This window comes from Zootoca vivipara, chromosome Z2 (genome assembly GCF_965207765.1).
Source record: "Zootoca vivipara chromosome Z2, rZooViv2.hap1.1, whole genome shotgun sequence".
Classification (NCBI taxonomy): Eukaryota; Metazoa; Chordata; class Lepidosauria; order Squamata; family Lacertidae; genus Zootoca; species Zootoca vivipara.
The window spans coordinates 34506633-34522294 of NC_142585.1; the positions used below are offsets into that span (position 1 = coordinate 34506633).

A 15662-nucleotide genomic window follows, 5' to 3' on the forward strand; every position below is an offset into this window, starting at 1 on the left:
CTTGTAGTTTGAATCCATTGCTCCATGTCCGTTTCTCTGGAGCAGAAGAAAACAACCTTTCTCCCTCCTCTATATGACATCCTTTTATATATTTGAACATGGCTATCATATCACCCCTTAACCTTCTCTTCTCCAGGCTAAACATACCCAGCTCCCTAAGCCGTTCCTCATAAGGCATCGTTTCCAGGCCTTTGGCCATTTTGGTTGCCATCTTCTGAACACATTCCAGCTTGTCAGTATCCTTCTTGAACTGTGGTGCCCAAAATTGGACACAGTACTTCAGGTGAGGCCTGACCAGAGCAGAATACAGTGGTACTATTACTTCCCTTGATCTAGGTGCTATACTCCTATTGATGCAGCCCAGAATTGCATTGGCTTTTTTAGCTGCTGCATCACACTGTTGACTCATGTCAAGTTTGTGGTCTACCAAGACTCCTAGATCTTTTTCACATGTACTGCTCTCAAGCCAGGTGTCTCCCATCCTGTATTTGTGCCTTTCATCATCATCATTATTGTTATTATTATTATTATTATTATTATTATTATTATTATTATTATTATTATTATGCCCAAGTGTAGAACTTTACATTTCTCCTTGTTAAAATTCATCTTGTTTGCTTTGGCCCAGTTGTCTAATCTGTTGTTTAAGATAAGATAAGATATCTTTATTGTCATTGTCCCCTTGCGGGAACAAGGAAATTACTTTCATTTTGAAGGTCATTTTGAAGTGTGATCCTGTCCTCTGGGGTATTAGCCACCCCTCCCAATTTGGTGTATCTGCAAACTTGCTCAGGATGCCCTCAAGCCCATCATCCAAGTCATAGTTATTGCTGACAGATTTTTTGGGGTGTGTGTGTGCTGGAGGAAGGGGACACATATTCTGAGCAGGAGGCTCTTTCCTTTAAACCCTATACTTTTGGGGCACACATTTTCTCTTCTGGTGACATAGGGGTAGATACTATTCTTATTATTTTTTGTGGGGGGTGGGGACACACGATGCTTAACAATTGTATGAGAGAAGCTGCTCAAACGCCTCCTCCCCAAGAGAGGGGAGCCTCCCTGCATAATTCAGCACAATGTTTTCCCGCCTTTCTAGAACTCCTTTAGCTTCTGTTTCAGTGCAAGAAGCTATTGCAACCAATTAAAAACCATGGTGCCTCGGTTGTCAAACGTTTCGGAAGTCGAATGGTCTTCCGGAACTGATTCCGTTCGACAACTGAGGTTTGGCTGTAATGGCAATGGCGTCCACCTGAGAGGTGCAGGAACTGAGTTCCAGCTGAAAAAATGCCTTGAGAACATCGATAAGAACATAATAGAAACATACTGACAGACAGCCTAATAAAAAAATAGTCACAACAGCCCTCCCACATTTTAACAGGCCATAGATTATTTAATAGCCATAGGACTGGGTAATGAGGAATGTTTTTGGACACACAGATCAGATAAAAGTTCATGCTGGGAAATAGAACTGTTCCAATAAAAAAGGCTTCTGGTTTTTCAATAAATGTGTTTTTCAACACCTTTTTCATTTCGTTATAAATCTTTTCCCAGAAGTCTTTGACTTTGGGGCACGTCTACCACATATGGAAAAAGGTTCCTTCTTTCTCTTTACATTTCCAACACTTATTATCTGATGTACAATACATTTTTGCTAATTTTGCTGGTGTTATGTACCATCTGTACATAATTTTCATCATATTCTCTTTCAAAGCAATGCATGCTGTAAATTTAAGACCTTTTTTCCATAACCTCTCCCAATCATTCAACATAATATTGTGCCCCACATCTTTAGTCCAATCAATCATTACTGTTTTAACTTGCTCATCTTTTGTATGCCACTCCAGCACTGACTTGTAAAAATGGTATGAGAGACATTGCACATATTTTTGTAAATGAAGAAAATATTTAATAAAAAAAATCAAGAAAATCTTTAGTGAAGAAATATTTGTAAATCAAGAAAATCTTTAATAAAATAAAATAAAATGGGTTTACATACAGCAACTGTGGGGGGGGGGGAGTATGGTGTAAACCTCTAAGCTACTCCGTTCAGCGTAGACACAACAAACAACACAAATAATTCTTACTACTTCATAATTTTTCTTAAACACCATTTGGTGACTTCCCTGAATCCCTCTCATCTGAATTTCAATTCTAATCTTCTTTAGCAGTTCCATTATTAGAAAAAAAAAACAAAAAACTCCAATCTCAAATTTAACTATTTTCACATATTAACTATCTTTCTATACATCTATATCTACACACTAATCCTAACTCCTATTTCCACCCCGAAAGCCTATAACTCCTTCCCTAAGGCTTCTAAAATTTTAAATATTACAATATTTTTAAAGGTATATTTTAAACTTCTTCCCATCTTCTTCCACCGCCTCTTCTTCCTGGTCATGGAGTCTCCCAGTCAGTCCCCCAAGTTCCATAAAGTCCATCATTTTCATTTGCCAGTTGTCTATCGTTGGTATTTCTTGGGTCTTCCAATTCTTGGCAAGTAATAATCTAGCAGTTGTTGTGGCATACAGAAAGAATGTCACATCCTTCTTGGGGATTTCTTCCCCAAATGTTACAATAAAAAAGGCTTCTGGTTTTTCAAAAAATGTGTTTTAAACACCTTTTTCATTTCGTTATAAATCTTTTCTCAGAAGTCTTTGACTTTGGGGCACGTCTACCACATATGGAAAAAGGTTCCTTCTTTCTCTTTACATTTCCAGCACTTATTATCTGATGTACAATACATTTTTGCTAATTTTGCTGGTGTTATGCACCATCTGTACATAATTTTCATCATATTCTCTTTCAAAGCAGTGCGTGCTGTAAATTTAAGACCTTTTTTCCTCTCCTAATCATTCAACATAATATTGTGCCCCACATCTTTAGTCCAATCAATCATTACTGTTTTAACTTGTTCATCTTTTGTATGCCACTCCAGCACTGACTTGTAAAAATGGTATGAGAGACATTGCACATATTTTTGTAAATGAAGAAAATCTTTAATAAAATAAAAATAAAAATCAAGAAAATCTTTAATGAAGAAATATTTGTAAATCAAGAAAATCTTTAATAAAATAAAATAAAATGGGTTTACATACAGCAACTGTGGGGGGGGGAAGTATGGGGTAAAGCTCTAAGCTGAACGGAGTCTCCTTCTGCAGGTTGTTACTTTCATATACGTAGAGCACCATTTTGGTTGGAAGAAGCTTCCACAGATGCTCACCATCTTCTCTTGGCTACATTATGAAGCAGGTCCGACTTTCATTTCACTAGAGAGAGGGTGGGCAAGGAGGAAGGAAAGAGATGAACATGAAGCTAGGTCCAATTTGCTTGATAAGATGTGCCATGAGAATAGACCTAAAAACTGCAGTTCTGCTGCACATTCAAGCCCAGAAAACTCTTTTGAGAGTGCTAAGCGCTTCTCTCGCTAAATTGTCATGAGAGAAACCATGGTCAGAGAGGGGAGTTGGGAAATGACCCTGCCTATGTCCATGTTTATTTCCTATTTTGCATTTACTGTATATGTTAAAGGTAAAGGGACCCCTGACCATTGGGTCTAGTCGTTTCCGACTCTGGGGTTGCGCGCTCATCTCGCATCCTGTACTGTAAATAAATGAGCCAAAATCCGATATAAATGGAAAAGAGCTCAACACATTTTGTTTCAGCCCTCAAGTAAATTGACATCTCCATTCACACCACCCAAGATCTGAGAACATCCTACTTGCCTATGTTAATCCTCTCTTAACGCCATTTCTGAACCATTGATCTGTATGTGAATGATATACAGTATAACCAAAAGCCGTTCGGGGGTTCTCACTCCATCCTTCTTGTTACGTGAGTGAGCACCCTGTTGCAACAGCTTAATAAAAATCATGCTTACTAGCTGCTTTGCTTCTCAGTATTCTCTGGTTGGCCTCTGTTATTTTCTCCTACCGATGGAGAACCTACAAAGGACTCTACAAGGGCTCTTGTGTACCCCTTTAGGGAATAAGGGCAGGTTTTGTTTATTACACTAAGCTAGGTCAATGTTACAGCTAGGTTGGAGCGAAAGCAACAACCCTGGTTTTTTAATTATCTGCTAAAGTTTACAATATTGCCATCCCCAAAAACAGAATCTATTTTCCCCTTCTTAGGTGGCATGTCAGCAGAAAAAGTGCACTGTGGAGTTAACCATTACTGTGCTTTGCATCAACTGACTATTTAAAAATGCAGCAGCAACAGCTCAACTCAGCCAGATATGAATACAAGTATTTGGCATTTCTCAGTTTTGGAGTTCATGTAGGAAACCTGCCTGAGTAGGAAACTCCATTCCTTCTTCCCCAGCAGCCACCTCCATGTCTCCATCACCTCCTCTTTCATCTTCTCCATCACCTCCTCTTTCATCTTCTCTATCATCTCCTCTTTCATCTTCTCTATCGTCTCCTCTTTCTTCGTAAGTGAGCTTTCCTTCTACCACTTGCTGCAAAGTAATTTGTTTACAGAATTCATTAGGCACACAATAACTATCATTCTCTGGACACAAGAATAAAACACCAGCAAGCATCTGTATGAAGACCACATTAAATAACTATAAAAAAGGAAACGGAAAACTTACCAAGCTAGGGGAAATAACTATAAAATGTCAGAGAAACACATTAATACTCTTGTTTCTGCCACTTTTTTAAAGAAGAAAGAAATACTAAACGCTGTGCACTGCTGTTTTGTGTTTCTACTGTATAATTTTCAATGTAAGTTTTAATTTTGTCAAGTGTACACTTTTTGCAATCTGCTCTGGGACCATTTGGTGAAGGGCTGTCTATGTACAAATAAACACACAGATTGTAAAAAAGAGAATGAAAAGTTGTTTGCTTGATGGAGAAGGTAGAAGCCCTTCTCCATCAAACATGGCAAATTGTGCAAAACCAGAGATATATTTAAGCAGTTAAATAGCCATAGGCGACAAGGAATTGCAGGAAGATGAGTACGTGGGATTCTAGGCTGGTGTTTCATCCCTCCTCTGCACCCAGGACAGAAATGCCGCTGGAGGAACAGAGTTGTGTATCTCCTCTGCCAGCCAACAGTAGATTGGGGGGACGACGACCCAGACTACTAACTTGTGTGCTTATTTACAAGGCTGATATAAAACTCAAGAACAATGTCAAATTGTTGCAAGGACATGTTAGTATGGGACTTACATCTCCAGCAGAGTCAAGGAGTATAATCTTAATGCCCTCTCCACCTCTCATTGACTCGGGGGAATTCCAGACAAGCATACCAGGAGCTGGGCTTGAACTTTCTGGCACACCCCAGATCTTCAAAGAAAAAAGAAGAAGGTCTTCATATTTGAATGGTTAAATAGCACCTTTGCACAGGAAATTGTCCAATGCTTCCCCACCCACCAGTCAGATTCATTGGAACATCAACCCTAGGATGAGATTCTTCTAAGTTCTCTACAAACTTGGCTGTCTGTAAATTGCAAGTGATGTCATTGGAAGCATCAGCCTGTAACAAAAGGCAATTGTGGGGAGAAGTCTGTGGCATCAAATGCCAGGCAGAGATAATGGCATTCTGACAATATTGATTACAGCAACCATGTTCAAACTTTTTTGGGGGGGAGTAAATATTTTTTTATTAATTTTCAATTACATATATCCAATATAAATCACATTCTAACATTACCATATTACAATTACAATTCAAAAATAAACCAGTTGATAAGCCAGTTATACTTTTTAGGTGGCCTCCCGCGTGCTAGATTTCAAGGTAAGATAAATTTATTTAATTTTGCTTCCAAAAAACTTATTTAACCCAATTACATTTCAATCTTAATCATAACCCATTATACAAAACTACAATGTTTTTAACTTCCATTCATATTAGCACATTTACTAATTTGTATTTCTGCAAGCAAAGCTCTATATCCTTTTGTGATATTTATTTTGTATTTATAGTTATTTATTTTAGCAACTATGTTTGAACTTAACTGTGCATTGATATGGAACCAAACCACAGAAACACGCTAGTATAGTATAGACATACTTACCAGTACTGTAATCCGAAGTTATTTAAGAAAATGTATATTTTACTTGTTTGTACTAAAACCTCTAGCTATGTTGATCAAGTGGAATGGGGAAGATTGTTACAACAGGAATTCAATTTTACCTTTGTGGAAGCAAGTGTAAACACCATCATTGCTTCCCCCAAGGGGAAAGGATAGTACTTGAAATTTATATACATCTGGTCCCATTGAACTCGCTGTTGGAATTAGGATGAAGATATGGATAGGTATCTCCACTGGAGCCACTATTTGCATGCACCAGAACTGGATCAGGACCACAGAAATTAAAACAACTGGGTTTTGTGGTTTTCAACCTCCATCTCTAATGGATCAGCAGGCAATGAATGAATATATAACCAAACTACCAACACAAACATTTAATGCCTATAGAGTTAGAAGTGCAGGTGGATTCCCCCACCCCCTAGGAATTTGGTTCTGGGAGGTGTATCATCCAATACTGGCTCCCAAAACTTAAGGCTGGCAGAAGGAATTTAGAACAGTTTTGGCGAGCCTGCTTCTCCCCATATTACTTAGAAAGGCCTCACAGTTGTCCCTTGTTGACCATCCTTCAACTGCCTCCAGTCCCAGAACTTCTCCATGAGACCACCTCCCTTGCTTCTTTCAAATCCCTCCCTCTTCATAAGCCCCATAGGCCAAAGATCTGCCAGACCTGTTCTTCAGAAAAATGCCATGTACATAATGCCATGTACATAAATGGCACAGTACAATATTATTTTAAGCAAGTCCAAAACATTGTAGAGTCTACAAGCAGGTATTTTATCCCTCTTGGTTACTTAACCAGTTTCTGGGCCTTTATTAGGTGGTGTGTTCAATATTCTTACAAGGGGAAGCAAAGAAAAACACTGACATTTTAAAGTTTAGAGGAGAAGAAGAGAAGATTTTCACTCACTGTAAGTGATTGACCAGCACCAAGGGTACATTGAGCAGGAAACTCGTACATGACCGGTATGTCAGACTGGTTTCCATGCTGCCTTCTTGCGGTCCACCCACTTAGTGACTGCTCCTACAAGGAAAGCAGTGTTTAAAAGTTTAGACGGCTGGTTTTGAGTAACTTTTCACCTTTTAAGAGCCTCCAGTCTCATTATTTTCTGGGAGGAGTTCAAGCGTATACTGGGATATTGAGGTTTGTGCAATTAAAGCGGATTAAAGCGACCTGAGGAAGCTTATCTATCATCACCTCTCTTTTCTCTCAGGAGTCTTGGAAACTGCAAAGAAATGTTAGGAAGAGGCTGTTTGTAGGAGGGGACCATAACGCATGGTGTTTAATCTTTCCTGGGCAACTTCTATTCCACCATAGGGGGGGGGGGGTCCAGATCCATGTTCACATAAAGTACTAGTCTAAAACCAGGTGAAGGGTGGGGTGTGGGAGAGAAAATAAAAGTGGCTAGGAAGTTACAGGTGGGAAATGAAGAGGCAGGTTGGTGGTAGGGAGGGTCAAGCAAACTGCCAATCATTAACTCCCCCCCCCCGCAAAGCTCCAGAGTTGCTTTGTAGAGAAATGGCACCCAGGCCCGGCTCTAGGTGCACTCCCGGTGGCGCGGGGCGCCAGGGTGCCGGGCCAGCAGGGGGACGCAGCGCGGGAAAGCCGCGTGCTTTGAGGGCGGGGCCCGGAGTGATCTCCGCGCCTCAGCGCCAGGGCACCAGCCCTGATGGCACCCAGTTTTGGGAGAACACGAATTTGCCAGCTACACTAGAGCAAAGCCATGCATTCACCCCAAGGAGTTAATCATGTAAAAAATACCTCATCAGAATTGTTTCTGATTTTGACAAATTGTCCTTCTTTGTCAATATCTTCTATGGAAATACTTCCTGAATATGATGCATGCTGGACCATTTTGAAGCAAACGCTGCGGACTTGGCGTTCCGGTTCCTCCCCTGCCTGCATCCTTCTTCTCCTTCGCGGGAGGAGGGGGCTGTCCAGACTTGTGCTTGCAAGTGTTCCAACACTTTCTGAGCCGGGCCTGGGCACTCTTAACCTACAAAACAAAGTCACCTTTCAAATTAGGCAGCCACTGACGGCAGAACACCCCCCCTCTCAATCTCTTTGCTCTTGACATTGAGCCATTCCCATGGTGTATGCGCCATGAAGTCAAATCTGTGTCATCCAAGAGATAACGGGGAGGTTGCTAAGGATGAAGCTTACACATAACCTTTGGCACTTCCTCTCCGCAAAGTGTCATCTCCCTGTAAGTCACCTTTCTTCCTAAATTGAATAGCCCTTAAAGCAGGCATAGGCAAACTCGGCCCGCCAGATGTTTTGAGACTACAATTCCCATAATCCCTGACCACTGGTCCTGTTAGCTAGGGATGATGGGAGTTGTAGGCCCAAAACAGGTGGAGGCCAGAGTTTGCCTATGCCTGCCTTAAAGTGTCGTGACCGTTCCTCATAAAGGAGTTCCCCTCCATCACCCCAATCGTTTTGGTTGCCCCTTCCTACATCTTTTCTACTGCTGCAATATCCTTTTCTTGGAAGTGCAGTGACCAGAACTGGACACAACATTCTTTTTATTCTTTTTAGATTTTAAAATTTACAATTAATCCAATATTTTACAATCTACATTCACATAGTTTTCAACTTCCCCTCCACTCTTCCCTGTGTTTATCTATTGCTGCTGTATGTTATAGTTAATTTATACATTCTTTCCTCCACCTTATTCTCAGTATAACTGTTACTGCTGTACTCACTCCACACCTGCTAGCATTTTAACATGTTTACAATAGGCTTTAATATATATTTTTTAAAAAATAATAATCTACAAACATTTTCCAATCCTCCTCGACGGCTGTCTCATCTTGCTCTCTGATTCTACTGTTAAACTTGCTATATGAAATATATAGAGAATGAATGAATCTTTATTTGCTTCAGTCATCGGCCATAGCAATAAAACAACAATACGATATACAAAGAATAGAACTAAAAGGTAAACTACAGTATATGAAATATATTAAATGGTGGCTTCTGAAGCCCCTCCCGACGTCATGCACCACAGTTGTTTTCAACCATGTGCATTGACATGGGCAAAGGGCTCTTTTAACCCCCTCCTCCCCAATGAGAAGACCAGCTCCCTTTTGAATAGCCCCTCCACTTACAATGGACATCAGTTTGCTTGTGTTTTTGGCAGCTGGCACATTAGAGGGTATTAAAGTGTGGCTGAAACATACAGTAAAAGGTGCAGAAAAGCTCCTCTTGCTGTTCACACTGGGTAGAAAGTGCCCTTTGCCCATGAGAGCCAATTCTGGTAAGATGTTCAGCTCCTGTTCTATGAAAAAGAAAGAAAGCCTCCTTTCAAGAACAGAATTCTATCACCAAGCTCACCGTTCTTCCTCTCTTTCTAGCATTGCCAAGGATGCCCTGATCTCCATATTCAGACTGAACCTCGGATCCAACTGTTGCATATACACTTCCTGCTGTACTTGCATACGCTGCTGCATTTCGGCAATCTCCCTGTTCTTGTCAGCTAGGAGTCTCTCTGATGAGCCTTGTTTGTCGAGAATGGTGTCCTCCAGCGTCCTTATTTTGGCCTGCAAATCTCCATTCCTGGCTTCCAACGCAGCAATCTTAGATTTCACAGAAAGGTCTTACTGTTAGGCACAGCGGAACAGAACCATACTAGCAGAGACCTCTATTTCACAAAGACCTTTTAGGAGCCTGTTCCCTCTCCAGGTAGATGTCATTTTACCTGGTTTCCAGCACATGTTTTACCTGTGACACCAGAGATTCAACTCTCATCTTTGCTTCTCTGAACTCCTCCTGAGCAACATTGGTCATCACACTACTCCTTGCCGCAGAAATCCGAAGCTCTTCCATCTGTGAAGATAGTACCGGTATTGGGTTAAAAAAGAAAATAAAAAGCTAACTAGGACTGCACATTTTAATTTGAATGAGTTTCTGTGCACACACATGAATAACAGTTCAGTTTAACACACGATTGCCACCCTGTGTTCCTTCGGGAGGAATAATGGGATATATTATATTTAATATATTGTATTATATTATATTATATTATATTCATTATTATTATTATTAGACAATTCAGATGACTTTTATTATTATTTATTAAATTTTCATACTGCAGGTCTCAGGGCAGTTACAACATAAAATCACAATATAAAAACACTAAATACGTAATAAAAACAAAAACAACTCAATAATGCCCCCCCTCCCCAACACATTTTAGGCAGTATGTTCTACGATATTGTTCCAGGTGTTCACTTAAGGTGAAGGTTAGGCAATATGTAAATTAGTATTAAAAATAAATGCATCTGGCTGCAACTGGTGTGTGCAGGAGAATTATCCAAGGTGGTCAAGAGGAGGACACACTAGGAAGGTAACATGCTAAGCTGGAGAAACTATTTTCACCAAAATACATCATCTCCTTAGAAACAGGTTGGGGAAAGCAGTGGCATAGTAATGGGGGGGGGCGTGCCGCTCCGGGCGGCAGGCTGAGCAGGGGGTAGCAGGCTGGACGGGAGTGACTACCTCCAACGACTGCTGCCGCTGCAAGCACCCCTCGCTGCCCACATGTGTTGCGGAAAGAGCTCCGGCAGCTCCTGAGCCCAGCTCCTCCATGGCGTCTCCTCCCTGCCGGAGGAGCCGCCCTCCGCCGGCAGCGCAGCCCTCGCCTGCCTCCATGATGGCCCTGAAGAAAGCCAGGTGGCGGGCATGTTGCGTTGATACATGGTGGGGTATCGCCACCCCCCTGCGCCTCCAAAGCCGCCCGCTGCACCTCCAGGCTAGCTGAGTGGGCTTTTTAGCTGGAGTTTTGTAGCTGGCCTGGAGGCGTGGCAGGCAGCTTTGGAGGCGGGGGGGGGGTACCCTCTCCAAAGCTGCACACCGCGCCTCCAGGCCAGCTACAAATCTCCAGGTAGAAAGCCCACTCAGCGGAGTTTTGTAGCTGGAGGCATGTGGCAGAGGTGAGGGGTGGGGCGCGGCCCCGGATGACACCCCCTCCAGGGCGGTGCCCAGGGCGTACCGCCCCCCTGCCCCCCGCTTGCTCCGCCCCTGGCCACCTGCCCATAGGAAACAAGAAGAGATCAGGTCTCTACTAAGAATGATGGGACAGCAAGGCATCCCAATCCAATGAGCAGTACAGACAGACAAACCACTCACTTTGGCACCTAAGTTTTGCTCCATCTGATTTTTATACGCCAAAATATCTTGTTCGTGTTCCTTTCTGAGCTCTTTGTAAGCATTCAACAGCTTATTCTCTTCCTGCTGATGTTGAGACTGCATTTCTCGAATCTTGTCCTCGTGGAACTTGTTCTTGTACTTTATTGCCTAGGAAGAGAAGGGAAATACAGCAGGGAGGAAGGATTTAAGAGGATTTAAGACGAAGTTTTCAATGGCTGCGCTTTGCAAGACAAATTTTTCAGCGCCCCCCCCCCGGGGCCACCCGCACTTCGCAAGACGAAATTATCGCTAGACGAAGCGACTCACGGCACGAATTGAATGGAATACAAGACACTATTTCAGTGGCTTAGCACATGGGTAGGCAAACTAAGGCCCGGGGGCAGGATGTGGCTCAATTTCCTTCTAAATCCGGCGATTGGTTGGTCCGGGAATCAGCGTGTTTTTACATGAGTAGAATGTGTCCTTTTAAATGCATCTCTGGGTTATTTGTGGGGCCTGCCTGGTGTTTTTACATGAGTAGAATGTGTGTTTTTATTTAAAATGTATCTCTGGGTTATTTGTGGGGCATTGGAATTTGTCCCCCCCCCAATAATAGTCCTGAGAACAGGGGTCCCCAGATACGGCCCTGAGGCTCTTTTATGTGGCCCCTGGGGACGCCTGCCGCCCACTACCGCCGCCCGCTCTTACCGGCGCGGTGTGGCACAGCTGCCGACTTCCAACCCGGAAAAGGGACGGAAATAGCTTGTGCGCATGCGCAAGCGTCATTTCCAGTGTACTTCTGGGTTGGAGGAGGCTTCCGCCCATGTGCACAAGCTATTTCTGGCGCTTTCCAGGTCGGGAGTATGCCAGAAATAGCGTTTGCGCATGCGCATGGGCGCGCACGGCCACGCGCTCCTGCGCCTCCGCGCGCTTCCCCACCCTCCGGCTCACCATGCAATTGGCGCGGCGCACATCCAGCCCAAAGCCGGGTAAGTTTGCGGACCCCTGCCTTAGAACAACCGTGGGCTCCCAGAGACGAGACTGTGCCCACTTTGTTTCTCCTCTGGTCCTGCTAAACTGCTGCCAGCTAAGCCATAGTGTGGCTTAGCACGTCATCCAAACCATAGCTGCCAAGTATCCCGTTTTCGCCGGGAAACCTCCTTTTTTTCTACCATTTCCCGGTGGTCTCCCGTATAGGTTTTTATCCTGTTATTCTCCCTTAAATTCGCTTCTGTCGGCGGTCATTTTTCTGGTGCTGCTTTGCCCTTCTATGGGCATCAGAAAATGGCGCCGCCGATGCCAGAAGTCACTTTTACGCATTTCCGGTCATGCGTAGAAGCGACTTCCGGCACTGGCGCCGCCATTTTCTGGTGCCCATAGAAGGGCAAAACGCCACCACAAGTTGCATCTACGCAACTTTCGGTGTTGCGGGCTGCCGGTCCCGGATTTTTCCATCCAGGACTTCGCAGGTATGATCCAAACCCAAGTTTGTGGCTTGTTTCTCTAGAGTTACTGATCAAGGCTTATTAGAAAGCAACAAACCTTGAACCTTGGTCCAGCTCTACAGCCCTTTAAATACTACCCCAAATGGAGCCCTGGGTGGGAGGTGGGTGAGAGGAGGATCCCAAATAGGTCATGGGCTGACGTAGGGTGGGGGGGTAGATTACCCACAGCAACACACTTGGGGGCACGGCAAGGGGTTTTTACTTTACAATTTAGCACCACTACCCCCCAAAATCCACAAAACAAAAATAAATACCATCCTTCAAAACGTTTTGAGATACACCGGTCATGGAGGGGACGATGGCAAACAGAATAGATCATGGATCGGGACACATGGGGGCAGTCACAGGGATTAGCCACAACAACACGCCACACCCACAAACCCCGCCTCTGCCACGAGATCCTGTAAAACAGGAGGCCATGCAACCACGAAAACAGCCATTCCACCCCAAGCCCAAAGCCTCTCCCGGCGGCTGCATTAATAAACGCCTGGGAGCATTAGGCAGTCGTTCATAATTTCTCCTAACACGCACTTGGGGGCACAGCAAGGGGTTTTCGCTTTATAATTTAGTGGCCGTTGTGTCACATGCGAGGCTCCGGCGGCCATTTTAAGTAAGGGCAGTCGTGCCCCTTTTAACCTAGGCTTTACCGTGTTTCTCCAAAAATAAGACACCGTCTTATATTTATTATTCCTAAAAAAAAACCCACATTGGCTTATTTTCAGGGGATGTCTTATTTTTTATTACGCGTCCAGCCTTGCCTCTTCCTTGGGGCCCTCCAGAACTGCGCCTATAACTATTTCTTATTTTTGGGGTATGGCTTATATTGCACAAATGCTTAGAAATCCTGCTATGGCTTATTTTATGGCTATGTCTTATTGATTGCAAGCCTCTGTGTCTTCTTTAAAAAACAACAACAACCATTCACTTTCTCTCCCCAGTTTAAGTCCTCAGATATTTGCAGTGGCCACCCCCACCCCATTTTCAATCCCCTACCTTCCCCTTGCCACTTCCTGGGTTTTTTATGGAACTGAACAACTCGGGTGCTTCAGAACGCGCCTTCTGTTGCCAGGCCCTTACAGGGCCCGTTCCAGGTAGATAATGTGGCCCTGTTTTTAAACCTTTTGTTACTTTTTTCATTTTACTGATTGTATGCTGGGAAATAGAAACTAGAAGCTAACAGTTCCTTCTCCAAGGGTGGGGGCCAAGGTATGGAGATACATGGGGGAGGGGCCAACATTCCCCAGGGACAACAAAGGGATAGGTATCCTACCGAAACACAGGGATGAGCAAGGGTGGAGGGAGGAGGGGCAGGATACGTCATGGATCGGGACAGGGTGTGTGGGGGATCACAGGAAAGAACTACAGCAATGCGTGGCCACTGGCCGGGTCAGCTAGTTTTAAATAAAAGGACACATTCTACCCATGTAAAAACACCAGGCAGGCCCCACAAATAACCCAGAGATGCATTTTAAATAAAAGGACACATTCTACTCATGTAAAAACATGCTGATTCCTGGACCGTTTGTGGGCGGGATTTAGAAGGCGATTGGGCTATATCCGGCCCCCGGGCCTTCTTAGTTTGGGGACCTCTGGATTATCCTATTCATGCTAGGAGAGGGGCAAAATAGGAACAATAAAACACAGTAACCCAGGGTTATCATCATTTTTGGCCCTCCACTAATAGAGTCACAAAAATCAAACTATTTCACCAAGTTATTGATCTTAATTTTAGTGTTTTAAGTTAAACAGCAGCTGGAATTAAGGAAGTCTAAGATTGCAGAAGTACGTACCTCTTCATGGAGGGTCTTTTGAAATGCCACTTTTTTCTGCAGGGTTTCCACTTTCATTTCTGCATATTTTCTATTCAACATCTCATTGTGAAGTTGGCTTTTGGAATCATTCACCATTACCTTGAGCTAGGAAAGGAGAAAGTTAGCAAATGATTTGTGCTTCCCTTAAATACTTCCTAGACTCCTGTTCAGCTACAGTGCTTAATAAGCCAAAAGGAGAACCTTGGGAAACCAACATGTTTTAACAGAACTCGAATAGACCGGTGTAGACACAGAGAGCAAAATACATTAATGGATCAGTTGTGCATCTGTGTACGTCTGCCTTTCTTTTTTGGATTTCTGCTAGTGCAGACTTTGTGTTAGGCCCAGTACTATTTTTCTAGGAAAAACAGGTGCTGAAACTCGCCATGGACACATCCCTTGTTCTCTTATAATGGCAATGTTGCCCACCTGAGAGGTGCCAGAACTGATTTTTGGTGAGTTCCGGCTGGGGGAAAAAAAAGCACTGGTTAGTTAGGCCATAGCTTTCAGACTATGTCCTAGAAAATGTGAGGCTACATATATATATGTAGGTCCCAACTCCTGCCAACCTAGCAGTTCAAAAGCAAGTCAAAGTGCAAGTAGATAAATAGGTACTGCTACAGTGGGAAGGTAAACGGCGTTTCCGTGTGCTGCTCATAGCTGCCAAGTTATCCCTTTTTAAAAGGGATTTTCCCTTATGCTGAATAGGCTTCCTCGCGAGAAAAGGGAAAACTTGGCAGCTATGGTGCTGCTCTGGTTCGCCAGAAGCAGCTTTGTCATGCTGGCCACATGACCTGGAAGCTGTACGCCGGCTCCCTTGGCCAATAACTCGAGGTGAGCGCTGCAATCCCAGAGTTGGTCATAACTGGGCCTAATGGTCAGGGGTCCCTTTACCATATATATATATATATATATTGCTTATTCATCATACAAACAAGCATTGAATAAAATGAACAAATAATACAAAACCAGAAGAAAATACAAAAACAAATTTACAAGGATATAAACATAATAACATAAACTACAATAAAAAATGTAAAACATATTCTCCTTTAAAAAAAGAAAAAGGAACAAAAAATAATACCCCCGGAATAAGAAAAATAAGAAGAATAAAAAAGTGACTTCCAACTAACTCCATGTGGATCTTTACTCCTCATATTGTTGTCTGTAATGATTAA

General features: G+C 43.2%; 1 protein-coding gene across 8 annotated transcripts in view; it reads right to left on the bottom strand.

The window, feature by feature from the left end:
• Positions 1–1942: 1942 nt before the first annotated feature.
• LOC118083951 (lamin-A) overlaps positions 1943–15662 on the bottom strand; it is a 36157-nt gene continuing 22437 nt past the window's right edge. For 4 of the 8 annotated variants that reach the window (XM_088665306.1, XM_060270443.2, XM_088665303.1 and 1 more), the window contains exons 4-12: positions 14464–14589; positions 11169–11336; positions 9762–9866; positions 9375–9616; positions 7800–8034; positions 6948–7061; positions 5175–5291; positions 4292–4459; positions 1943–3269 (exon numbers count right to left, since the gene is read on the bottom strand). In XM_088665306.1, coding sequence (XP_088521432.1) covers positions 3267–3269; positions 4292–4459; positions 5175–5291; positions 6948–7061; positions 7800–8034; positions 9375–9616; positions 9762–9866; positions 11169–11336; positions 14464–14589 — 1278 coding nt within the window. In that variant the 3' untranslated portion in view covers positions 1943–3266. Of the gene's footprint in view, positions 3270–4119; positions 4460–5174; positions 5292–6947; positions 7062–7799; positions 8035–9374; positions 9617–9761; positions 9867–11168; positions 11337–14463; positions 14590–15662 lie in introns of those variants that run through there. The other 4 variants (XM_060270445.2, XM_088665305.1, XM_088665302.1 and 1 more) reach the window with 1 other exon arrangement.